The sequence below is a fragment of the Balearica regulorum genome, chromosome 1, assembly GCF_011004875.1.
Source record: "Balearica regulorum gibbericeps isolate bBalReg1 chromosome 1, bBalReg1.pri, whole genome shotgun sequence".
Classification (NCBI taxonomy): Eukaryota; Metazoa; Chordata; class Aves; order Gruiformes; family Gruidae; genus Balearica; species Balearica regulorum.
The window spans coordinates 214,660,123-214,685,371 of record NC_046184.1 but is presented as its reverse complement, the minus strand read 5'-3'; the positions used below and the strand labels follow the sequence as shown (position 1 = coordinate 214,685,371).

General features: G+C 48.3%; 2 protein-coding genes across 2 annotated transcripts in view; one reads left to right on the top strand and one right to left on the bottom strand.

Annotated features, from left to right (window-relative positions):
• Positions 1-6,422, top strand: part of USP35 (ubiquitin specific peptidase 35) — a 31,753-nt gene extending 25,331 nt beyond the window's left edge. The window contains exons 7-11 of the mRNA XM_075742543.1: positions 304-497; positions 618-711; positions 2,280-2,386; positions 2,967-4,182; positions 4,859-6,422. Coding sequence (XP_075598658.1) covers positions 304-497; positions 618-711; positions 2,280-2,386; positions 2,967-4,182; positions 4,859-5,029 — 1,782 coding nt within the window. The 3' untranslated portion in view covers positions 5,030-6,422. The remainder of the gene's footprint in view (positions 1-303; positions 498-617; positions 712-2,279; positions 2,387-2,966; positions 4,183-4,858) is intronic.
• Positions 6,423-8,834: 2,412 nt separating this feature from the next.
• GAB2 (GRB2 associated binding protein 2) overlaps positions 8,835-25,249 on the bottom strand; it is a 98,573-nt gene continuing 82,158 nt past the window's right edge. The window contains exons 4-10 of the mRNA XM_075742524.1: positions 23,706-24,292; positions 22,550-22,644; positions 21,543-21,825; positions 20,451-20,541; positions 18,534-18,636; positions 17,543-17,668; positions 8,835-15,761 (exon numbers count right to left, since the gene is read on the bottom strand). Coding sequence (XP_075598639.1) covers positions 15,618-15,761; positions 17,543-17,668; positions 18,534-18,636; positions 20,451-20,541; positions 21,543-21,825; positions 22,550-22,644; positions 23,706-24,292 — 1,429 coding nt within the window. The 3' untranslated portion in view covers positions 8,835-15,617. The remainder of the gene's footprint in view (positions 15,762-17,542; positions 17,669-18,533; positions 18,637-20,450; positions 20,542-21,542; positions 21,826-22,549; positions 22,645-23,705; positions 24,293-25,249) is intronic.

Genomic DNA, 25,249 nt, shown 5'->3' with positions numbered 1-25,249 from the left:
AAAGGTTAGAAATTCTGAGTTTGAGCCCCATGTAGGCAAGTTGAGGGAAGAGACTTCCCTTATGGTGAGTCTGCAGAAGTCCTGATCGTAACTGTGGGTTTTAGCTATAGCTTTAGTCTTGAATGCCTCTAAAGCAGTAATACTAGCAGCTAAACAGTTCCTTGCATGGATGCATGTTCATGTGAAGAGCAGGGGAAATGAGTTGTGCTGTAAACACCTCTAGCTGAGGAGTGTTGCTATTGCCCATTACTAATTATTCACATGGAAAGATAACAATTTATAACACAGATCTCTCTTTCCAAGGCTTTTCCTATTCCAAATGAAGACCGGATTAAATATCTCTTGGGACAAAATGCTTGGACCTCCCAGAAGAACGAGCTGGCCTGCTTCTACCCACGGCTAGCATCTAAATCGGAGACGGGAAAGATTGGGTTAATAAATTTGGGAAACACCTGCTACATGAACAGCATTATACAGTCTCTTTTCATGGCTTCAGAGTGAGTTTTTGCTCCCTTGCTACCACTCAAGACTGCTCCAGGGTTGCTCATCACGCAGGCACTGCGTGTCCTGCACTGATTTTCTGTCTTACGGTTTGCATCTCCACTTTTCTTTTGCAGCTTTCGGCATTCAGTGTTGAATTTAACCGAGGGCAACTCCCAGCCCCTGATGACAAAGCTCCAGTGGCTCTTTGCGTTTTTGGAGCACAGTCAGGTAATTATTTCATGTTCTAGTTATTTGTTTGGACTGTCGGCTGCGGAAAGGCTCGTCTCCTAGTTACTTCCTGCCGACTCCAACGTGCTGATAAGGAGCTGTGGATCTTGGTGGATTTTTATAACAAGATGAATTTTGTTTATATGAAAGAGGCTAATTTTGGGGGTGGAGGAGGCAAGCTCCTATCACCCATGAAAGCGAACTGTGTTCGCACCAGGCTGCCTGTCTTCAGCCTGAGATCCTCCTGGGCTGAAATGATGTAATAACTAATAGTTTTGACAATGAAATCCATTTGGTGATAGTTTACATATGTGGCCAGCTGAGAAGCCTGTTGGTGTAAAGCAGAGATTTTTGTTTCTTGCTATGCAGCAAGGAAGAAGACTGGAGCAGCTTGCTTGTCCCCCTGCTTCACAGCAAAGCACAGGCAATTGATGAAGATGATTGCCTTACAAGTGGTTTTATTAAAAAAAACCACCATCACACACAAAAATCCTGCCTTTAGAGTCCAAATTCTCTGTATTTGAGGGAAAGTAAAAAACCGCAAACAAAACACAACACCCTTAAACAAATTAATTACAAATGCTTTCTTGACAAACCTGAAATTTAACATCCGCAAATGCTGGAGATACAGCCAGGTCATATCTAGCTCCTCTCTTGAAAATATATCTTCCTGTCCCTAGAAAGACATGAATCTGAAAGTCCAGTGAATTTCCCCTCGCTGCAAAACCAGTCATCTGGGCTTCTCTCTTTTCTAAGCCTTGACTGACAGAGCTGGCTTGTTGCATTGTGGTATTATGTCATTACAGATGGCTTTTTGGGGAAAAATATACACAACCTGTTGAATTTAATATTTGGTCATAGAGGGGCCCAGTTTTTGATGGAAGGTTAGGGTGTCTGTGATCTGTGATGAGCAAATACAGAAGCATATTTGCTACTTGTGTAGTTTATGGTTAATAGTTTCCTGCTAATTTCCTAACAGCCTTCTAGTTATTTTTCTTCTTTGGGCTGTTCTTAAAGTCGCTTCTTTGCCAAACACGAGTCTTTTTCCATATTAATTAGACAGCAGCTTCCTAACGGCAGTGATTACATTATCTGGTAATGCAGATTACCTGCCTGCAGTGATCAGAATGGCAGGTGGAAGTTTAGTGGATTTTTTGCTTTGTCTTTTTTTTTATGAAAGGATTTGGTGAGAGAGATCCTGATCAATTTAAATGAAGCATCAAATTAAATTCAGGCTGAATTAAGTAGAAGTCTCTGGGTCAGGCCAATAAACCATTTGAAAATGGAAGGAAGAAATAAACATGTGGATATTTTATAGAAGTATATGTAAAAGAATGGCTGAAATTCATCCTTATGGTCCTGGCTTGCAGCAAACCAAGAAAGTCTTCCTGTGCACTGGGATTAGCCCTTGTAGGGGAAAAAAAAGGGGACCTTATCAGGCACACAAGTGCACCCCACTCCCAGTGAAGCAGACAGAAAGACCCTCCTCTTCCCTCTCCATCCCCCTACGTGAAATGAGAACCAGATCCCCTGGGTTAAAAGCACTTCTTCTTCTGTGTTGCTGCCAGCGACCTGCCATCTCACCCGAGAGCTTCCTCTCTGCCTCCTGGCCGCCCTGGTTCACCCCCGGTGCTCAGCAGGACTGCTCGGAGTATCTCAAGTACTTGCTGGACCGGTATGTGGCAAGCGCTGCGATTTCGGAGCCTGGTGACAACGGCACCCCTAGACCTGATGCAATGTTTAACACTGACCCATGTGCAAACTGGGCAAGCAGCTGAGACATCGAAGAGTTGTGAGAGTGGAGGATTGGGGTGAAAGATGGTGAGACTGGTCTGGAGCTCCTTGATAAAACCCTGTTTGGGCTGGCTTAGGGGTAAGGTCAGAACTTAATTCAGCTTGAAAATTTCTGCCTTTGCTCTGAAGGTGAAGGGAATTGCAGCAAGTTCAGAGACTTGCCTTGACAAGCCACTCGGCCTCCTCTGTAAGATTGATTTTGCCTTTCTCTTACCTAGAAATCCCAAATCTCTGGTGTCCCAGCGATCCCCCTAGAAGCGGGGGGTCAATGGCACATGGAGACCTCAGGTTTTCAAATCCTGCCCAAATCCTCCCCACCTTCCTCCCATAGCACCAGACCCCTGAGCACAGGTGGGTTAACCTGGATTAACCCCTTTGAGTGAAGAAGAGAAACCCTACTTTAGAAACTACCTCTTGGTATCTTATTGGTGCATAATGCAGCTTTTTTTTCCCTGCCAAAGATTACACGAAGAAGAAAAAACTGGAAAAAGGATCTACCAGAAACTCAAGGAATCCAGCTTGATGTCTCAAGTGGTGGAGCATCATTACTTAAACAAGACATTGATTGAGAAGATGTTTGGGGGTAAAATGATGACAAAGATCCGCTGCTTGAAGTGTCTGAATGTCTCATCCCGAGAAGAAGCCTTCACAGACCTGTCTCTGGCTTTTCCTCCACCAGAGAGGCACATGCGTGGGAGCACATCTGTTTTACCTGTAGAAGAAATCGGCCCACAGTTTATTGAGCCTCCTGAAAACCCAAGCCAGTTTACGGGGTCTCCCTGGATCCGGAGGAAGGCCCCCGTGGCTGGAGACCCTGCAGCCCTGCCGATGCCTGTCGAAACGCTGAGTTTCCAGGAGCTGGGAGAAGCGGCAAATCCCTTAAGTGGCAATGCTGTTGGCGTGGATGCAACCAAAGACCCTCTCTCGGCTTTTGGGGAACAGGCTTGTGCTCCCAAGGACTCCAGATCCGTCCCAGATTTAATCAACTATTTTCTGTCCCCAGAGAGACTGACAGCAGAGAACAAATACCACTGTGAGAAGTGTGCGTCCTTGCAGGACGCCGAGAAAGTAGCAGAGCTGACGGAGGGTCCACACTACCTCATCCTCACGCTGCTGCGGTTCTCCTTCGACCCACGGACTATGAAGAGGAAGAAGATCTTGGACAATGTCTCCATCCCTGTGGTTCTCAAACTGCCCATCCTTGTTGCCCCAAAGGAAACCGAGGAGGTTTGCCAGCATGGGAAGGACAGGCCTGCCCCAGGAGGTGGCTTCATGTCTGTCGTGTATGACCTCTGCAGTGTGGTGGTGCATTCAGGCATCTCCTCCGAGAGCGGCCACTACTACTGCTACTCCAGGGAGTGCACCGACACTGTCCCCCACGGGCAGACCCAGGACGGGGCACCAAAACCAGCCTCTGACAAGCAGTTGGACTTTGAAATCCAGTGGTACCTCTTCAACGACACTAGGGTTTCCTTCTCCTCCTTCGAATCAGTCAGCAACGTTACCTCTTTCTTCCCCAAGGACACTGCCTACGTCCTCTTCTACAGGCAGCGGCCAGGCAGGCAAAGCTGCCCACTGCACGAGGCTCTGGCCGAGGCTGGCTGCCTGCATGGTGAACCCTCCCTCCATAAAGACTTGATGGAAGCCATTTCCAAAGATAACATCCTCTACTTGCAGGTAACTCCCACTGCCATCCACAACAGGGTGCGATCCTGCAGCTGCCCAGCTTGTGGGCCACATTCCAACCATCTGGGCATCAGCCGGGTCACGTCCTGTGGATAAATCAATGCATGCAGATACCTGCCTGCTCCCTGAAGCCAAATCCCTTTTTCTTCTTAGCATCCACATATGAACAAATTGCAGTTTCCCAGTGAAATTGGGTGTTGAGGTTGGTGCAAGACATCCCATGGCTGTGCTTGGGGTTGACTTGCTGTTGCCCAATCCAGGCAGCTCTGCCTGAAATTTTCTCATAAGTAACTGGGAAGGATGGGCGAGCTGGGAATACAAACTAGAGCAGATTTCATTCAATTGGTAAAATTCAAAGCTTTCCAAACAGCAGTGCCCCATAGGACGTGGGCAGTGCCAGGGGGGAATTGAGTGGTCCCTCCTCTCCCAGACATGGCTCTGGAAAGACTGGTTTTTGATGGCTGGAGAGACGCAATGCTTTGCTGAATCCCTCCTGCCGAGCTCTAGAGATGAGCATGTGGCCTGGTCACCCTGGTTTAATTTGGAGGATGTTCCCAGGGGTGACCAAACAGGTTCCCAGCTTCTGAGGGAAAGTAGGAGCATCCCCCCACCTGGTTCATTTAGCCACAAATATCCTTGTGTTATTTCTCCCCCTTCCTTCTCCTAGGAGCAGGAAAAAGAAGCGAGGAACAGAGCTGCCTACATTTCTGCCTTGCCGAAATCTCCGCTGTGGTGGAGAGACTTTGACAGGGACAAGGACGATGACAGCTCATCGGGGGGCTGCAGCCCAGCAGCGGGCGGGGGCGGATCCGGCACCTTTCATGGACTGGTCTTCTAGCCACCAAGGTTAAAGCAGACAATCAATGTCCACAGGGCCAACCTGAAGCCAAACGCTCCTCTTCCTCACTCTGATGACAGCGAACATCTTGGAGGAGGATTTGGGGAAAATTTCGATGGAAATGGACTCAGGGGGTGATTTGGAGGCATCCGGAAGGTCCCACCGCTTCCTATGCACTTGGTCTTCACGCCTTAATGTAACTAAGCTAACGCAGAGATGAGCAGCTGCCGACAGCTCGGAGAAGTGCCCTTTTGCTTCAGTGTAGCCGTGTCTTGCCTGCTGTGAGCCGTGCCACCAGCCTGGGGAGGGGACAGGGATGGGGATGAGAATGGACTCAGTGTGGTCCCAGGAATGGACATATCCTGTCTGCAGCCCTTTCTGTGGCACCGAGTTGATTTGGGGGGGACCTCTGGTTGGTTGTGGGCTTTTTTTAATGTGGTTTTGAGAACTCACCTTGACACACTTCTAAAGGTAGAAAAAGGCTGAAAGGGCTGAAAAAAGCCAAGCAGCCAATGTGGCAATGCTGATCTGGTGGGGCAATGAGCCTGCAAACCTACTTTGGTCACAGCAAGCAGTGGCAGGTGTACCAGAGGGGTTTTATGCAGCATTGCAAAACACCCAAAAGACACTGAGGGACACAAACCCCTCCAGCCAAGAGGACTGACCTGGCCCAGTTGGGTTTTTTTTGGTCTCCAGTAAAGCCCCATTGTGTGACCAGTGACCTCGGGACACTGCTAGTGTTCACAGCAGGCTCAGACACACAGCCGTTGTCCAGATGTGTCTTTAGGACTCAGCTTCTTTCTGCTGCTGTCATCTCATGGCTTTCTGGGCTGGGTCTGCCCTTTAAAATTCGGGCTTTCCTTTGGGATACCTTGAACTGAGCAGCACTAGCTATTATTTAAAATGCTGATTTGCAAGGAAAGCAACCCAACCAGATATATTATATCAACCCAGTATAAACATGTACTATGTAAACCAATGCATTATATAAATCGGTAGTGGGACAGGGGCTGATTTTGGTGGCAGGAGGCCATCTCAATCCCTGGGCAGCCTGTCTACAGGACCACGTGTCCTTCCTGTGTCCCTTCCCAGCTGTTGTCCCTGCCTGCTCCTCCCTTGTGCCTGTAGTAGAGATTTCTCTAGCTGAAGTGGCAGAGACTTGTGCCTTAGGTCCTGGGTGCAGGGCCTAATCCTGACCGTGGGATGTTGGGGTGGGAATATTGTGTTGCTGTGGAAGACAAGGCAAAGCACACACATTGCTACAGGTAATGCGAGCAGAAAGTCTGCTATTAGAGGACACTTGGGATCAAATCTCTGGCATATACTATCGTATTCTTTTATTGCCTTTCCTATATATTAATAAAGGAAATTAATTAATTCAACATAGAGGCTTAGTGTCTTAATGCAATACTCATAGCTATTGGGCTGATGGGTCAAAAAAGAGATGGCGAAGATGATGGGAGATGAGCATCCAACCTCATCGATGTGGGACAACCTTGCAGAGTCATAGCTTGTAAGAGGCGAGCAGGCAGAGGTGAGATGGGGACCCCCAGCCCAGAGCTGGGTGCCCTCCAAATGCAGGTCGCAATCCTGTTAGTGGGGTTTTGTAGATGAGCAGAGGAGTGTGTTCATTGTGTTTTAGTCTGCTAGACTTAAAGTGATGCTAAGAGGAAATAAATATGGACCTGAAGCTGAAGTTATGAAAAAAAAAAAGGTATTATTAATAGACTTTTATGGACCTCCTGTCCAAAGAGGGTGCCGAAAGCTTTCAGATGGCTGTCGTGCCAGCTCCCTACTTTGTGTCACCTGTAGGTATTTTCTGGGCCACGTGCTGGGACGTGCTTTTGCAGGAGACTGTCTCTGCCTTGATGAGATCCTAATCTGAGTAATCAAGGCAGATAGTCAACCCAACATGGAAAATGGAGAGCCTGTATCATAGCTACGCTCTTCCCTGAATACATCTTGTTTTTTCCCCAAGATTTTCTGAGATGAGCAGAGGCAAACTGCACACAGTGCTCAGCACGGATGGCAACCTAGATAGTTTCAGCAGTGTAACGAGGTGATCTGATTGGGTGCCTGTTCATTTCCTGTCATTCTTAGCCTTGGGCTTCCCTTTTGGACTCAGCCGTGAGCCTCTTTTCACAGTATTATCTACAGTTCCTCTACGATCGTCTCCCCAAAATAATTACTATACGTATGTGTAGAGTATAAATATGTATTTTTTATATATATATAATATCCACACACATGTAGACAACGATCTGATAAATGTAAAATATGAGTAATATGCTATTTAACATATACTAAAGTTTGCATTGGTATACTTTATTAATACTATATATAATTATTATTGTGAATACTATTAATATACCATATGTTATAAAATTATAACTATACTATTCTATTAGTAGTATACTATAAGTATACTATATGATGAGTATTAGTAATACACTATTAATATTATAGAATCATAGAACCATAGGATGGTTTGGGTTGGAAGGGACCTCAAAGCCCATCTAGTTCCAACCCCTTGCCATGGGCAGGGACACCCTCCACTAGCCCAGGCTGCCCAAAGCCCCATCCAACCTGGCCTTCAACACTGCCAGGGAGCCAGGGGCAGCCACAGCTTCTCGGGGCACCCTGTGCCAGGGCCTCAGCACCCTCACAGGGAAGAATTTCTGCCTCCCATCTCATCTCCATCTCCCCTCCCGCAGCTTCAGGCCATTCCTCTTGTCCTGTCACTCCCTGCCCTTGTCACCAGTCCCTCTCCAGCTTTCCTGGAGCCCCTGTAGGGACTGGAAGGGGCTCTAAGGTCTCCCTGCAGCCTTCTTTTCTCCAGGCTGAACAAGCCCAACTCTCTTAGCCTGTCTCCATAGCAGAGGTGCTCCAGCCCTCAGATCATCTCTGTGGACTCCTCTGGACTTGCTCCAACAGCTCCATGTCCTTCTTGTGCTGGGGATCCCAGAGCTGGACGCAGTACTGCAGGTGGGGTCTCATGAGAGTGGAGTAGAGGGGCAGAATCCCCTCCCTTGACCTGCTGGTCATGCTTCTGTTAGTAATAACTGTAATATTTGTATATGGTATACTGGTAAAGTATAGGCTGTATTATATACAGTGCTATGGCCCATAGTTTGACACATACCTCTGGCTGAGGAGAGCCCGCAGCAGAGTCCTCAGCTCCATGTTCAGGATCCCAGATGTGCTGCAGATGTGAGGTGATGCTACTCTTGTCTAAAAAAGGGGGTTACAAGGGTTGTGCTGTAGGGAGATGTCTTTCCCCAGGTGTCTTCTTTTTTTAAAGTAAGTATAAGTGTCTTGAAGGGGGGGTTTGAATTTTTAAATCTGGGGAAAAATATTTATTCTTGTGCTTAGGTTTTATGAGCTGGGGCTCACAGGTGCCGAGCTGCTGATGGGTAAGAAGGCAGCAGTTGTCCTCACCCTGCACACACCAAAGTGTATCCCTAGAGCAGATATATAGTATGAAATTCACTTTAGCAGCTGAAAAACACATGATTTGGGTTCTGGTATCAGGAAAACCCCTATCTGCATCCTAAAGGCCATCATTGCACAGACAGGAAACCTGAAGCTGTAGGAGATTCTTGGTGACAGGCTGGGAAGATGTTCTGAAAGCTTTAAAGGTGCTGCATAATTCAACTTGAGCCAGTCATTAATTCCTCCTTTCTCTCCCCACTCCAAATCCATGCTGGGAGCCACCAGTGAGAGATGTCTTTTTATTATCATTCTTTTATTTTCCCGTTGCTTTCCCGCTGCATATACAGTACTTAAAAATGAGATCACCTTCACATCAGGCATGTACCATGTTTATTAACAGCAAAAAATGTATTATCTAGGCTTCACTCAAGACCAATTTACAGGATAAATAATTGTTTCAAATTACTTAAAAAAACAAACAACAAAACCCCAAAGAATAAATTAATAACTTAAGTGATTAGCTGTCCACAGTGATTTGAAAACTTAATAACCATTCAAACAGTGACACCACAAGAAGACACATACTGTACAGTTTGCCACAGATTACTCTTGTCCTTCCTCCTACAAATGGAAAAAAAAATTAAAAATACTCCTCTTTAAGAACAGTCATAGGCTTTAAAACACACAAAACATCCCTGCGAATCGGCTGCCGACACGACGGCTTCAAAGCCGGGGCTCCGACCCCCTCTCGCAGCAGGTTAAGAAACAAATGGAGAAAACTACCCTAATTTGGCTGGATCCATTCCCACACAACAATGCCCAAAGTCAATGGGGACCTGTTGACTTCGCCAAGGGCTGGGTTGAGTGGGACGTAACTACTCTATAGGTTTGGTCCTAACCCTACGGAATTCATCGGCGGGCTCCTTGTGGAGCCCAGGGTCCTGCTCCCTTCCCCTCTCCGCGATGGTGCTTCAGCCACCATGTCCAAAGGGCTCTCAAACAAAATGTGGTATTTTCAGGGTCAATGTGGCAGCAGAATGCTGAAACTGTGCAAATGGCTTTTACCCCACTCCCCTCTCTCAGCAGAAAATCCTGCTAAGTTTTTTTCCACCTTGGTAATTAAGGATGAGTGGTTTTTAATGAATTTTGCAGAGCGGGATGTGCAGTGTCATGTGTGATGCTAGGCATGACAACAGGGTAACACTACATGCTGACCAGCCATTGCATGCAGACTCAAAACAGCTCTTTGCATTATTAGATGTCAATTAATTACACTTCACGCGGCATCTGTGAGGTGGGGAAATAAGTACTAAAAATCTTCGTTTTACAAGCCAGAGAAAAAGCGGGATACAGAGTTCAAATGAACCCACTCATCCCACCTGAAGATACAGTGTGGTGCCACCCAAAGAATGACAATAAAAATGATGGTTTCTTGCCTCCTCATCTTGGGGAAAAATTATCCCATATAGTCAACCCGCTGGCCTACAAATGAACCTGTTAACACGTTAGCAATGGGCTGCATGAAAAATGAAGAGCCTGCTGATTGCAAGCAAGGCCATTGAGAAGATCTTTTAGCTCAAGAGATGGAGCCATGTGGCCCAGCTTCTGCTCCAGATGTTGCTGGCTGGTGTTAAAATTTGGACACCATGTGCCAGGACCAGCTAGCCATGGGTTGGCAGGGTGGGGAGACCTATTTGGTGACACCTTGCTACATAACAACTTTTCTCAAGAGCAGCCAGTGAAGGAGCAACCTGATTAACAGTATAACTCTAGGAGTTGCAAACAAGGAGATAAAATTGTGACTACAAGGATGAGACACCAAGGACAAGCTGATGGAGGGATGAATTGCTCCAGGCCAGGGAGAAATCATGACCAAAAGGTGCATGTCTTTACCTGCAAGAACTTCATTAACAGTTGCAAGATCATTGTGTTCATTTGGATAGGTTGGTGCTTTCTGGGCAGAGAAGAGCGACATGCAGACTCACCAGAGGCCCTAAATTTGGTTATTTGCCCTTGTGATTTGATGCTGGACTGGTCTCTCTGATTTTCTTGATGGCTCTTTGATGGCCGTGTGTGTCCTCTGGCTGGGGTTGGGGTTAGGCTCAGCTCTTTCCCCTTCCTGTTACAAGTAGGACTTCTCCATAGGCACAGCCCCACTGCACCCATCTCATCCAGACAACATCCTTCCAATGGAACACACAGTGCAGGTGAGCATCAACTTTTGCATGGAATAGTAACATCACCAGGTGGGAAAACATCAACACAATGCAAGCATGACTTGAGAAAACCATCCTCTTATTTGTCTTCTAGGCCAGGAAGATCAGACAGGACGTGGGAGGTATTTAAACATCTTCCTACCAAAGTCCACCACTACATAAGACCTGGGCATGGCTCTACCATTCCCAAGGAGCCATGGTTAATGGGTGGCCAAAGGGAGCCAAGTCTTCTCGGTATGCTCAAGGGACAGAGATGCCAGGGTGTAGGGGCTGGCGTGGGGCTGCAGAGAGCTCTGGGTTGATGTCTACCCTAACAAATTTACAGGTTCAAGTTGTCCCGCTGTTGCTTGGACACGTCCTGAATGACTTGGTCTGGGCCAGCCAGCCCTCTCCCAGGTGCAAGGGATAGCCCCAGTGTGGATTAGGTCCCCTCTCTGGGGGTATGGCCTTAGGGGTTGATCTTTGCCTTGCCACTTGGCTTCATGGCCAGAGAAGAGGCCCTGGCCCTGCTGTAGGGCTCTAGGCAATACCTTTGGCCCCTTCCCTCACATGGAGGAGTCTCTGCTCAGCTCTAGCAGCACAGGGTCTCAGGGTAAACTGGGGGGGAAGAGATGTCTCTAGTCCCACCCCCTGCTCCGAGCAGGGTCAGCTATGGGGTTGATCCAGCCTGGTCTTGAAAAGCTCCAAGGATGGAGGTGGCACCTCATGGGACAACCCTGTGAAACCGTGGCACTGCTGCTACAGAGCAAGATCTCTCCCAGCATGTCCGGGTCCACACCCCATTTCTGGTAGCGCTTCTCCTGCCCAGCTCAGACCTGGGTGCATAGACCAGGACTCCCTGAAAGTCAGAATGTTGAGGCATCATGTTGTCGGACAGGATGACCCCCTTGAGAGGGAAGTGCCCTGGGTAAGTCTCTAGAGCAGTGGGAGCTCCCATCCCACCAGTGCATGGCTTTTACTGAGCAAAACCCCGTTCCACAACCCACAAATCTTCTCTATATATTTGACTTGGGACTCATACCAAAGGAGCACATAGTGAGGACCAAGACTCAAATCTTGCTGGCAAACTCCCCTGCCTTCTCTCCTCCCAACCTCATATTCCCCCATATACAATCCTTGTCAGTGGCTGGTGGTCTTGGGTCCAAGTCCATCCCAGTTAGCCCCTAGTCAACCCAAGCCTTAGCTACCTTTTGGTTCTGGCTCTGGATTTGGCCCTATCTGCCAGACACTCGGCTTTGCCACAGCACAATCCACACTTGTGTATTTTCTTTCTCTGACTTGAGACTAAGTCTAAGCCTGGCTTAGTCATTTTAAAGCTTGGGGAGAGCTTTGAGCCATGGCCCTGGTACTTCATAAAACTAAATATTCAGGTCATGATGTTTGTCCCACAGACAACCCTTCTCCATGAGCACACACACACACACGCAAGCACATCCCTTTTGTTAAATGGGACCGTAGCGCTGAAGAGCAGGCTCTGACGTGAAGACTCAAACCATTTTAATTGCAATTAAAATGAATCATTTGCAACTTTCTCAGCTTCTTAAAATACCTATTTCTAACAAAAGAGTCAGTCATACTTGAGCATCCAAGTATAGAGTGGATGTGATAAACTCAATGCCTTCAGGACAAAGTTCTTGGCAGTCCGTGTAATTAAACCAGCTGCTTTTCAATATGGTTTAAGACTAAATACTGCACAAACATTAATCATCAGGGACTGCTGTAATCAGCTCGGCAACCGTCAGGAATGACTATTTCCACTGCAGCCATTGATTACTTAACGGCTTTTGGGAGGGGTTGATATAGTCATGTCTATACGGCAATGCATAGAGTCTATGGACTGCTACGGAGTTTGGAGGGGCCATTTGCTTGGTGCTTAGCAGGGAACAAAATGAAGGAATATATCTGTTTCTGGGAAAACATAGGCAAAGCAGAGAGGGACCAGCAACCAGCAGCTGAAAAATAGCTACTTTTGGGCTGTTTTGGTCCTTGGTCTGCCAAATGCAAAGGGCTAGTTACTGGGGATGATCATGAAAGCAGTACCATGAAGGGCTTTTGTAATCTTAATTAATGCTTTGGGTTAAATGTGGGAGTGGGCATCGGATGCACCTAGTCCCAGTGCAGAAGTACAGGGCACCGACTCACCAGAACGCATCCCCACCCATTGCATTGTCTCTCAGGCCACTGCACCATCATAAATGACTACTGCTGTTGCCTCCCCCTCGCCTGCCCACTTTCAGGGTACTTTTGGGACTTGCTGAGCTCCCCGTCTGCCGGGTGGAGAAAAAGACTCAATCTGAGCATGGGCTATCACTTGATTTGTCCAAGCTTTTGGTCCAGTTCAAGATTTTTTTGGCCTGGAGCTGGGCTCAGTTTCACCTCGAGAATGGTCGCACTGTTTTACTGAGAGAGGCTCAAAGCAGCAAAAAGGGCTATTCCCAAAATTGCTGCTGCAATCCATCCCAGAGGTGGCTGCATTTTACTGTGAGAGGAGGCGAACAGCACAGTTTTGGCAGGGAAACACAGCCAGCATGCCCCATAACCCTTCTCCCCCATCCTCATCTTCCTTTGTGTCTGCCTAGCAGTTTAGAGGATGAAATAGGAAAAAAATCAGCTTCCCGCTTGAGTCACATTTGCTTTTCAGTGTGGATGGGGAGCTCACTCCCAGCTGGGTGAACACATACGTCAGTGGGCTCTGGATCAGGCCCAATGTTTAGTCTCCCCTGAGACGCAGTGATGAAAGGGGCTATAGAAATATGAAGCACTGTACTCTGGTCTTCATTTCATTATCTCATCATGCAAGTGTGCAAGCCTCCAATGAGAGGCAAAGGCCCTTGCAGGCTGTAACACGCTCCCCAACCTTCAGAAAGCATCTGGCTGTGCTAAATCTTCCCCTTTGGGTCTTTTTTGTTTTCTCCTAGATGATTATTATTTTTACCATGAACATTAGGATATTTGTTTCATTATTCCTGTAAAAGGCCAACACTTCAATGTCTTAAAAGGTTTGTCAGCACTTTTCCATTAATATCCTTGCCTTTCATGGCATGCAAGAAGAAAATATAAACTGGTGTTGGAAATTCAAGACTTATTTTACCCACACGCAGCCCTTAAGGGACTACTATCCCATCCTTGTGTGGGTGATGTCTGGCCCTTTCCAAACTCAGGCCAAGCTTAAACAAATGTGTTAACTCCTAAGCATCAATAACCAATACAACTTGGTGGTGGTGGCGGAACGTAGAGCCCGTGGCATTGGGAGGGGATCAGCTTGCAGAAAGAATAGCTCCAGCTATTTAATAAATATTATTACCTAATCTTTCTAACGTCTCCTTTATTTGGCTCTCGGTTTGTGGTCGGTCTGTTTATCTGTGTCAGCGCTTGCTGTCTGGCAATCAGGCTGCTCCATGGCAATCATTAGTCCTTTCTGTTTTCATGAGATCATGAATTATTATCTCTGCAATAAACTGTCTCTTCCTTCTCGGCTCTCTGCGCCTGGCAGCTGCCTAGGGAGCGATCCCAAAGCCTGGATGTGTCAAGGACGCTGGCGAGGGACAACAGCAGATTCCCATCCATAATTAGAACCTAGGGTTGTTAATGTCAACAAGCCCCATTTCTGTGTTGAAGACACATTGCTGAACATGGGGAGAAAATATCTAGTCCAGCCCTTTGCACCCACCACAAACCAACCGTAACGCTACATTAAAGCTAATATTGAAACACCTTGCCCTGACACTCCTGACCAGCCTCTTCCTAAGCCTAAAGCCTCACCATCAACCAACATTTCAATTACTCTTCTCCTTTCCTCCAGGATACACCCCACCAGACCTCCTCACCCAAGACCAACCTCTGCAGTACAACATCCACCTTCTCCCGGTCCTTGCAACAGCCTCCCACTCCCTCCTTGTCACTCATCCTCATGACAGTCCAGATATACAGTCTCCAGAGCCTCCCTGCGCTCCTCATACTCAACCACAGAGCTTCTCATGACAGCCACAGATGTAGGACTCTCACTCTATGGGCTTCTTTTGGTGCCACAAAGGGCAAATTTTGGTTCTTAAGGCCAGGTTCATACGCAATTTGTTTCAGATAGGCAGCGGGTCAGGGCTTAAATTCTGCCATTCAAAGCCAATCTCCCCAGCCCATTGACTTTGAGAGATGCTGGAGAGCATCAACAGCAGAAGACAGCCCAACAGACTTGGCTGTTTCACGCATGCATGCATGTGTGTGAGCATGTGCTGGCATATATGTGTGTGGCATACAGATGGGGCAAGTCCTGGGCTTCTAAGTCAGCTCAATGGGACAGTCTGGATGCTCTTCAAGCTCATGAAGGTTCACAACCACAACCAAAAACATAGGGACTATCCCACCAGGAGGAGAATAGCCCTCAGAGGTTTTGAACATATTATTTACAAGAGATGGGACAATGGAAATGATTTCAAAAGGAATTGTCCTTGTTCAGTCTTGGGGTTGGGAGAAGGCAGAGGAGGGCGACCATAAGGAGTGGGGAATCAGAGCTGGGGAATGATGTCCTGTGAGAGATGCTACAAACCTGCATGGCACAGTTTGGGGGTATGGTATGGAAGAAGACGGGGAGAGATGATGCAGTGTTAGCACATACAAGGTGGCTTTAATAGCTGTAAGCAAAAGATGTGTAGGGTGAAACCTGGTATTGCTAAGTCAACGTTCCTGGATAGTGCATCCAGCAGCTAAAGCACAAACCTAGCCACCAAACACAGTTGGTCTTTATCACTGGCAAACAGTTTCTGCCAAGTCTTCCCCTGAAATTGAGTTTCTTTTTGTCTTAAAAGAAAAAAAAATAATGAAGACCCCCTCCCCTCCCCAGACAAGTCTTAGAAATCCAGCCCAAGTGGAGCTGGAAGCCCAGCAGGGCCCCAGCTGGGGAAAACCACCAGAACATTTGCCTGTTTCGCTGCCCACTCTGGGCGCTACTGCTTCGTGCTCTTGGCGGGCTCCGAGGACTGCCGCACATCAGTCCACTCCTGCATGGTGCTCTGCAGTGCCTGCGTCTTCTCCTTGTCCACTTGCACGTAATCAACCTTCTCATCTGAGGCGACTGATGAAGTGGAGGGCTGTGGGGAGGAGAAACACGGCCACCGCCTGGTCACTCATCAGCTCCCTGCTCTCCCCTCTCTCTCCTTCCCGCAGCAGCACCCTTGGTGCTGTAAGTCCACCAGCACCTCCCCTGCTTTCCTGCAGACTCCATAGCTCATCAGCCTCCCTCTAACCTCCCAAAAGGTCTTGGATGAAAGATTTCAGTCTGTTCTGCATCTTGCTTGCATGAGACTGCAGTGCAATGGGAGAGTAGAAACAGCACCTGGGTCTCTACCTTCTCACCAACTCTGGGACCTGTATGTTTGGTTGCAATTGTGGTATCTAACTGCTGATATTGCAAATTCAGCATTGCATCTTGCTCACTTTCTTGTAACTCAAGAACTGTTATAGATACACATAAAAATCCCAGCTCCATCCCTCTTAGCTGTGCTGATTCTACACACCTATGGCACTAGATTATTTTCATCCCCAAAACAACAGACATGTTTGCAGGTTCACCCAGGAGACCTGTTGAGGAAGAAGGAGATACTTTTTTCCATAGTTTCTTGAGTCCTGGGATGTCGTTTGCCTCTACAAGCATTTCAGAGGACCCCACAGCTGCTTGCAACTGAAGCCAGATGATGTTTTTTAATGGTCTAAAATCACCTTTCCAGGTTGGGATATAATTTAAATTGGTAATACCTGCAGAAATATTTCTGGGCAAAAAGAAACAATCAAGAGGCAGCTGCCAATTAATAAAAAGATCTAACCACTGGGATGCTTTGCCTAGGAAACAAGGCGGTGTTTGAGAAAGTCAAGGCCAATTCACAGGTGGTTCCCACAAAGGTTTATACAACGCCTTGTCCTTCACTGCCCCCTTGCTCAGGTGCTGCTTTGCTTGAGCCAGTCTCTTCTTCCCTGTCCCAGTTTGCTCAGGGTGGCACCCAGAAGGACCTGCCTTTGGTCACTCCCCAGCCCGCTCTGTCACCTCTGGGTGTCCTCTTCATCTTGGTATGTGGCCTTGCTGGGGGTGTGTGTGAAATCTTCATCATATGAGACTTTTAAGCCTCATCTGTCACTTCAGGAGACATGGTTTCCTTTGGATGTGGGGATGCCCTGAGGACCTCCCTTGCTCTATTTTCCTATGATTCACTTTAAGATGGTGCTTGTTTCCCCATGTATGAACCTAGAGAAAAGTCACCAACATCTGCATCTTTAGGAGCTTCCCCTTCCACATTTCCATTTGGCAGAGGCATCCCATTCCTGATGCATCTTCTCCCCACGTTTCTCTCTCACCGGGCAACGGCTTGATCAGCTTAACATAATTTAGCTTTTAGACATCAGCTTCACTTTTTGAAAGTAGTTTGTACTTTTCCTGCCCAAATAGCACCCTTTAAAAGCACCTGACTGGCAGGAGAGAGGTGCCCAGCATTTCTCAGGTGGAAAACCCAAGTCTGGTTTTGGAGGACCTATTGTCCTGAAGGATGGAAAAAAGAAAATACTGCTACTTCTTGGGATACCTCCTGACAGCTTTTGAATATGCAATCTCCAGCTGAATTTCTGGTCTCATCAGCACCCCTGAACCCCTGCACATCCATGTTTCTGGTGACACTTCCAGCAAGGCTGCAGACATGCAACAGAGACCGAATCTGACCTAGAATAAACGTAGCAGTGGATCTGCAGGAAAAATCCCATCTCTGAGGTTACCATGCCACTTACCAATCCTGCCCAGGGCTTTGGATGTGCTGTTGCCAATGTGCATAAAAACCCTTAAAAATATGCATCACTTTTAATCAGAAGTTTATAAAATCCCCCATACCTTTCTGTGTGGCCCTGGAGAGCTTGGCTGGAAGTCCAGGGCCAGATAATCCACACTCCCTGAACTCTTTTTAGGCGCTGGGCTGTTGGTGCCACTAGGAACAGGAGAAGCAGAAATGGGGTTTTGCTAATGCAGGGAAGAGACAGGAGAGATAATGAGGGTTAAAATGGGAAGAAGGAAAAAAAGAAGGAATTAACAAAAATCTGGTGACAAAATGCCTCAGCAGCACTTTTAAAAGAGGTCTCAGCCTGGGTATGCGGTCACCTGCCTCTCTGGGACCAGAGTGTGCAGAACCGCTGGGGCACTATATGTATCGTATATTGTTCTAACACATATTTCAAGTGCACCCTGTTGATTTTATGTATCGGAGCAGTTCTGCTGCCTTTGTGCTGATTTTATTCACAAGCCTGACATCAGACTTAAGCTTCAGCATTTCCCAGGAACCACACCTCAGCGAGGCCAGGCCGGCTATGGGATCTTCACTAATCACAACCATGTTACACAGTGCACAGATTTCCTCTACCCCCTTAGTTACACAGCCTCAAAAATATGCTTCAAGTCAGCAGCTTTGCAAAGAGAGACAAAACCCCCTCCCCATAAGCAGTGCCGCTCCCTGCTGCTCCCCTGATAGACCCTGCCCTCCACACAAACATGATGTCAGCAGCTATTAGGGGGAAAAAAAAAACCCTGAAAAAAATCAACTTAAATTAGGAAAATAGACTGTGACAGTCCATAGACATTTTTATCCCCTCTTAATTCCTGGCAAAGTAGGTGATATATGTTCCTGCTCTCATATATAGTGAAAACCCCAATGGGACGTGTCATTTTAGGAACGAAAGCCACAGTTTCATGCGTGTAGGGATGTACGTAAGGATGTACACCACACGGTGCTATCTGAGCACTTCCACGTCATGAGCTGGGAATGTGTTTGCAGAGCCGGGGAACATATGCATCCTGCCAGAACCATATATCTTAGCTGTGGAGCCCTTACCATCGCCACATAGTTCTCCTCACTGTCTCCCGAGTCAGTGCTGGTGATGCTCTGGGAGGAGACAGGACGACAGTATTGCAAAGAGCCGGCAGTGAAGGTCTGGCTGTAAGGGCAAGGGTCAATGTGTTAATGATGGGTGCAGGTGCAGCTTGTCCATTGCCAAGGAAGGATGGGAGAGGACAGTACCTGATGCCTCCAAACATCACCACGCTCAGATCTGGGGACTGGGCATGAAAAAGAGCTGGTGGCATTGAGCTTCTCCTAACCTTACTTTCCCACGGGTCAGAAATCACTGGGTTTGACCTAGGATTTTTTAATAACACCTTGCTTGCTATGTACCCATAACTCTCCTGGTATCAGCTACATAAATCAGGCTCCATGAACTCTTTTATCTCACAGGAAATATTTAATTCTGGAGGATGCAGGGCTAGCCTCCATGGAGCTTCTCACCTCCAACCTCACCGCAGCTCCAGGATTTGTTTACTGTGCGGGGCCCTATCCGAATTTCTTGGTGGAAAACAAAACCTCCGAGGCATCATCTTGCTTTCAATTGGCCAAATCTAATTATATAGAATAACATAATGCAATCAGCATCTGGCATTAAAGCTCCTGTCTTAAAAAGCTATTTGTTGCCTTGCAGTAAAGGCAGGGTCATATGATTAGCTGATAAGGGAAAAATCCATTAGCTTCTCCGGGGTCAGACGTCTTGTCAATCAAACCCCGCTCGCTGTTTCCTGGTGCAGTGATTTCAGCACACAGCGCTCATGCCCTGCAGTCAGTCTCCACACAATCCAATTTATTAGAGGAGTCATAGCAGCCAAGCTTTGCTCCTGCCTTTCATTGGACAACATCAGACCACGAATTAGCAGCAGAACTAGAACTGTGCGAATCCTGTTATTTTTGGCTGGCAGACTTTGCTCTGAAGTGCTTTGGTTTCATTTTGCAGACTTCCTTCAGGCTAGGCTTTGCTTTCAAGGCAATCAAAACACAGCTCGGTCAGAGTCTGCGAGTGTCACCCTGCGTTTTGAGACTACAGTGGGGTTTTGGGGGAAGAGCTGGATGTGAAATTGTGCCCCGCACCCCCACTGCAGCTGAGTCAGGGTGGCTCAGCAGGCTCACGAGTCGTGGTGGACCACAGGTCCTGTGTCAGAGCCACAGCTCCCCGGGAAGTGTCAGATCCCAGAAATAGGAAATGTTTCCAAGGGATCCTAATTAGCTGCTCGGCCTCATGCTGGGCTTTCATGTGAAATCCTAACCTAAACAAATTTATCAGCCTGCCACCGGCTGTGATGTGGGGAGTACAACTCTGGCTCTTACCACTCTTGATGGAGCTCATGAGGGATCCAAGAAAGGAGCCACTCTACTTTGACAGCATCTGACCCAGGTCCTAAATCTGGCCTTGATGTGACCAAGGAAATCCCTGAGCCCCGAATTGCCATGGTGTGACAGGATGTTTTAGAAAAGAATTACTCTATAAATGCCCCTCTTCCCAGACAGCTCCCGCTGGCCCCTGATGGGGATAGAGTGTTGGGCAAGGTGGACTTTCAGCCCAGTGCAGATGTTTGCATGGCATGACCCAGGTCTGCAGCTTCTCTTTCTAAAATTGACAAAGAACACAATGAGGGCTGAAGGGATCATCCAGGTTTTGGGGAAATTCAACCCGGCATCCAAAGTCTGGGCTCACTTCTAGTTTGATTCAAGATGGCCCATGAGAAACATGCCCCTTCAACAAAAGATGGTAGGCCAGAAAATGGTGAGTGGAGGCAGAAGGGCAACGAACATCCCCCTTAAACTCAGCCAGAGATGTTTAATCCATGGCAGAGGTGACAGTGTGGCTACATGTGGACACCACCAAGAAGGAGACCAGAGATCTGCTGTCGGAACAAAGGAGGAATTCATACTCCAACCATTACTCACATTGGCCTGGACCAGGACTTTGTGACTGGCGATTTGAAGGGAAGCTCATCGATGACAGCGTTGTTCCTCAGGTCCAGTGGCGATGGCTTTGCTGGGAAGGAGGAAAAGCCTTTATTCAGAGGCAGCATGTTCCTACAATTCAGCGTCCGTGACCAGCATGAGAGGGTTCCCAACAAATTGTTTGCTTCCCATCCTGCTAATCAGTCCTCCAGACCGCCTCGCTGATGACAAATACCCCCAACCAAAATCCCTGCACTCATTTATGCCAGAACTGGGGGAAAACAGTGAATTTCTCCCTCTGACCCACAGCCCCAAAGTGGACAGGTGGCCCCAAAAGGGTAATGTGCCTCCTAGGGAATAGACATCTGCTAAAAATGCCCAAACCCCAGAGTATAGTAAACATATTCATTAAGGAGTTGTGATAACTCATTAGATGGGTACAAGACCAGGCTCTGCCAGCCCTGAGTTGCCTCTGGCCAGAGCATTTCCCCATAGGACATGGGAAAATACATCTGCAGGGTAACATGAAAGCTCTTCACATCATCAGTGGTTCATTAGGTGGAAGACTGCTGCACTCCAGCCCCAGCCCTCACCTAGCATGTTGATGGGGTTAGGTCCTGACACCCTAATGATGGGAGCCCTCCTTGGCATCTCCTTGGTGACCTGTTGGGCAATTGTTCGGGGAGGGATTTGGAGGATGTAGGCAAAGCCCTGAGGGAAGAGCTGTCTAGATCCAGCCAGTAGCAAATAGGAGAAATTTGGGTCATCTGAATACAACACAGAGATTTTGGGGTGGAGCATGGGGAGGACTGCAGGCAAAGGGGGTGAGAGCCTGCCTGTGACATGCATCTCCTACAAAGGCCAGGAAGGGTTTGAGATAGGCTGTTCAAGCACCACAAAAGCTGCATTTGCACCATAGCCCTCCTGAAAGAGGAAGGGGATGGGGAAAATCTGAAGGTCTAAATGTGCTGGAGGTAGCAAATCACACCCCACATAGGATTCTACTGAGTGTGCACAAGATGACAGATGTCCAAAGTATTACAAGAACAGAAAGGATCCCGGAAAGATTTGCCCACAAACAACTGTTCTTACCTTTCCGGTCGGGTTTGAGGTTGCGGTTGACTGGTGGGGGTTGGATTTCACTCAACCGTCTGTGGCACTGCCCCATGGCTCCTCCTTTATGCACAGGGAGGGTGGCCGAGGACAACCCCACCAGGTCAAAGTGATGCGGCCCAGGGCTCATGGGGATGTAGAGATTTTGGGCATTGTCATTGGCTTTCTCAGTGTGGATCAGGGGGGAGGAACCAGGGTTCATGGGGACGTAGTTGTCCTCGGAGTCAGTGCTGTGGGAGCGGGCCACTGCTGCCTTGGCTTGCTGGGGGACAAGCAGAAGGATGTTCTGTGAGCACCAGGCACTGCTCCACCCCATCCCATTATAAACCCCTTCATCTCATCATCACTAAACACACATCTGAGGTAGGACCAGCTCTAAAATCTCAGCACAGAGGGAAGGGATGGTCTGTCCCCTCCTTGGCCATCATTTTGTACTGAGAGGGTCTACCTTCATTGTTTCCAAGACATTGCAACATCCCGAGTTCAGGGAAAGGTCTTAATCGCCCAGGCTTGAGCTTCTTCTCATGATCAGACTGAGCTGCAGAAGCATGCTTAACCTGGAAAGTCATTTTTCCCTGGGCTCTGGCCATGACCAAAATGCAATATGAAAGTCTGCTTTAATGTCATTTCCAGCTCAGGAAGTCTTAGAAAGTGCACAAAAGAGGCTCTTCTGGCAACATGTCAAAATTCAGCTCAGCAACATCCCAGGGTTTCAGAAAGAAGCCAGACTCCTGGGTATTTTTTGGGGGGTGAAAACTCCAGGCAGATACACTCTGTGGAAGCACCCAAAGCAAAGCTCTGCATGTAGTGCTGGGTCAGGTGGCTGTCCCTCCATCTCTACCCTGCAGACCACCATGTTTTTAACTGAAATCAGTAATAAAACCCTTCTTGACTTAGCTCTGCAGGACAGGGCTGTGAGGTCCCTCTGAATCTATAAGGTGCAAACAGTACCTATATTGTGGCGGCTGATACCGAGGCCAACTCACCAGGTAGGAGTTGTACCCATCGTTCATCGACTCGACTGACTGCACAGCGCTGCTGCCCCCGTGCTGGGGGTATTCATATGTCTCGCAAGAAGAAGCTGCAACACAACCACAAATGCACAACATGTGTCAGCACAACTGCTAATAGAGGCCCCTGAAAACAAAATTCAGGTACTGAGAGGGTGGTATCTATTCTTGATGATTAAGACACTGGTGGGAAGACATGGTTTGTAGCCCATCACAGACTCCCTGCTATGCTCCCTCCCAATTAGTATCTCTCTGATGCATCAATGCAACTGCACATGCTACATGGACCTAACCTGGTTCTGTCAAAGTGCTGCAAAATCCCAGGAGTAAAGACGTCAGATAAGGTAGATCATGGTGACAAAACTGGGTTAAGGCAGAGCTCCGTTACAGCTTGCTCAGCAGATGTAAAGGCTGGCAGCCTCCAGTAAGAGGAGGATGGGGTGAGGATGGCGTGCTAAGCTCTTAGACTGGTCTGTCTACTGCTGAGCATGGGTTTGATCTCAGTCTAAATGTTGGTATTTAGGTAGAAGGAGATGGAAGAGGCATTTCAGGGAGCTGTTGGTATCATTTACTGTATGTTTTCTCTCCTACCACCTCTTCTAAGTTACTTTGCAACTATCTCATCCTAGGCACAAAGTTTGGAAAGGGCACATTCACCTGCGGCTCATCCATGGCCAATGGGAAGGGCGGCTCTGCTGCACTGGGGATGTTGGGTCTTGGAGATGTGCAAAATTACGCCCCTGTCTGGCGAGCAAAACCAAAGCAGCTCCAGGCTGAAGTACATTCTGATAAACCTTGTTTTGAATTGAGTCAAAGCAAGCTAAAAATGGCTGAAATCACCAAAATCTGGTGAAGGGTTGTGATGGGAAAGCAGGTTTGGCATTTTGGTTCAAGGTACAACACAGCCAAGAGCCAGCTGAGCAGCTCTGGTGGGCAGAGCCCTGGGGATGCATCTCCACACCTGTTGCATACAAAAACCAGGGCCAGATCCTGACCAGGGAGAGCTTCTTTGTGTTCAACCCCCGGTTGATGCCAACAGACACCCCAGCCCTACTGCAACCCAGTGGGACTGACCTGTTCAAGGCTGCTAGACAGGACAAAGCCACCCCCAAGCCCCCATGCCCAAATTCACCTCGGTGCAGCCTGCTGTTCTCCATCGCTGGCAGCGTGTTTCTCCGGGGAATGGTGGCTGCCATGGGGGTCAGCCCTAAGGTTTCATTGGGCTGGGGCTGCTGGGGCGGGCTGCCCCACCGTGGCTCTGTTTGCCCGGGTTTCGGGGGCCGCGGGGGTGGCGCGGCATGCGAGTCGCTGGCGGCCACCGCCAGAGCGTTGTGGTTCTTGTCCAGTGTAAATGTCCTGGGGATCTGGTAGATGGAGAGTGGGGTGGCAGGGATGTCATAGGAGTCCGTGGAGAGCTCCCCAAACTCCTTACATAGGGTGTTGTTGGGAGTCTTATAGGTGTAGACTTCCTCATTATCTGTTTCGGAGCTGGTGAGGCTCGACTTGGGGTGAGTGTAGGAACCAAAGGTGCGTGGGAGGTCGTACGCACTGTCCCTGAACTCTGAGTTGTGCCGGCTGGGTTTCGGCAAGCTATAAAAGCCGTGGAGCTGCCCACCAACCCCGTTCACGCAGTGCCCATTGCCCTGCGAGAGCTTCTGGACTGCTGTGTCACTCCGCATGAAGAAAGCAGACCTCGTGGCTTGGGAGAAGCTGGCGCTCCTGCAGAAGAAGGGGAGAAAGGGACTGAGATGGAGGAGAGCAGGTCCTGGGGTGCACTGAGCTCTGCTTCTCCCGTTTGTCACCTTCCCGACTCATATTGCCCAACCCCAGGGCAATGGGAACATCTCAGACCCCTCCAAACATACCCACAACCCATTTTATCCTGAAACACCTTCAAAATGCCATTGTCACGGGTGGGAGGTACGTGTACCCAACTCCACGATAGGGCTATGGGCAAGAACGAGCCTTTTATCTAGACATAAATTGCTCCAAAATTTTTGCACCAGCTGACAGCAACCCAAGACGTGGCTGCAAAGAGCCACCCCATCAGTATTGCCATCACGTGTTGGCCACCCACCCACAGTGCCGGAGTGAGGTTTACTCTCACCTCTGCGTCGCAAATGTGTTTGAGAGGAACCGCAAAAATTCCTGATGGGGATTATTTCAAAGCCTCCAGCCATGCCACCACCCTGCCCTCTTACAGGCCAAGCCCTGGGGAGGTGAGGACAGTCCCCAGCTGGGATTTGGGGTTTGCAGCCCTGATCTGCAGGGGAGGAGGAATGAACCTCAGGGATGAATTTAGAATTATAAAAGCCATCAAGTCCCCCAGGGTGAGCAGGGCAGCGTGGTCACTAGATCTGTGCCTTGCTAATGATTCCTTGATTTGTATTGCGATCATGCCCAGGGACACTACACAGGATGAAGGGTGAGCACTGGGGAGACGTCAGTCCTCTAACGACTGCTCATTAACCACGGATCCTCTGCTGATTCCCTTCAAGGTGTTTCATCTCCTGTTTTATCACTCCTACTGCTTCCTCTTTTAACACTCCAACATTGCAGAAGATGATGAGGTCCATGGGCTTGGCTTTCTGCACCCATAACCTTAGCAGATGATGTTTTCTTGAGTCAGGGGATGCTTGAATTGGCCACTTGGGACTTTTCTCTCTCCCATCCTCA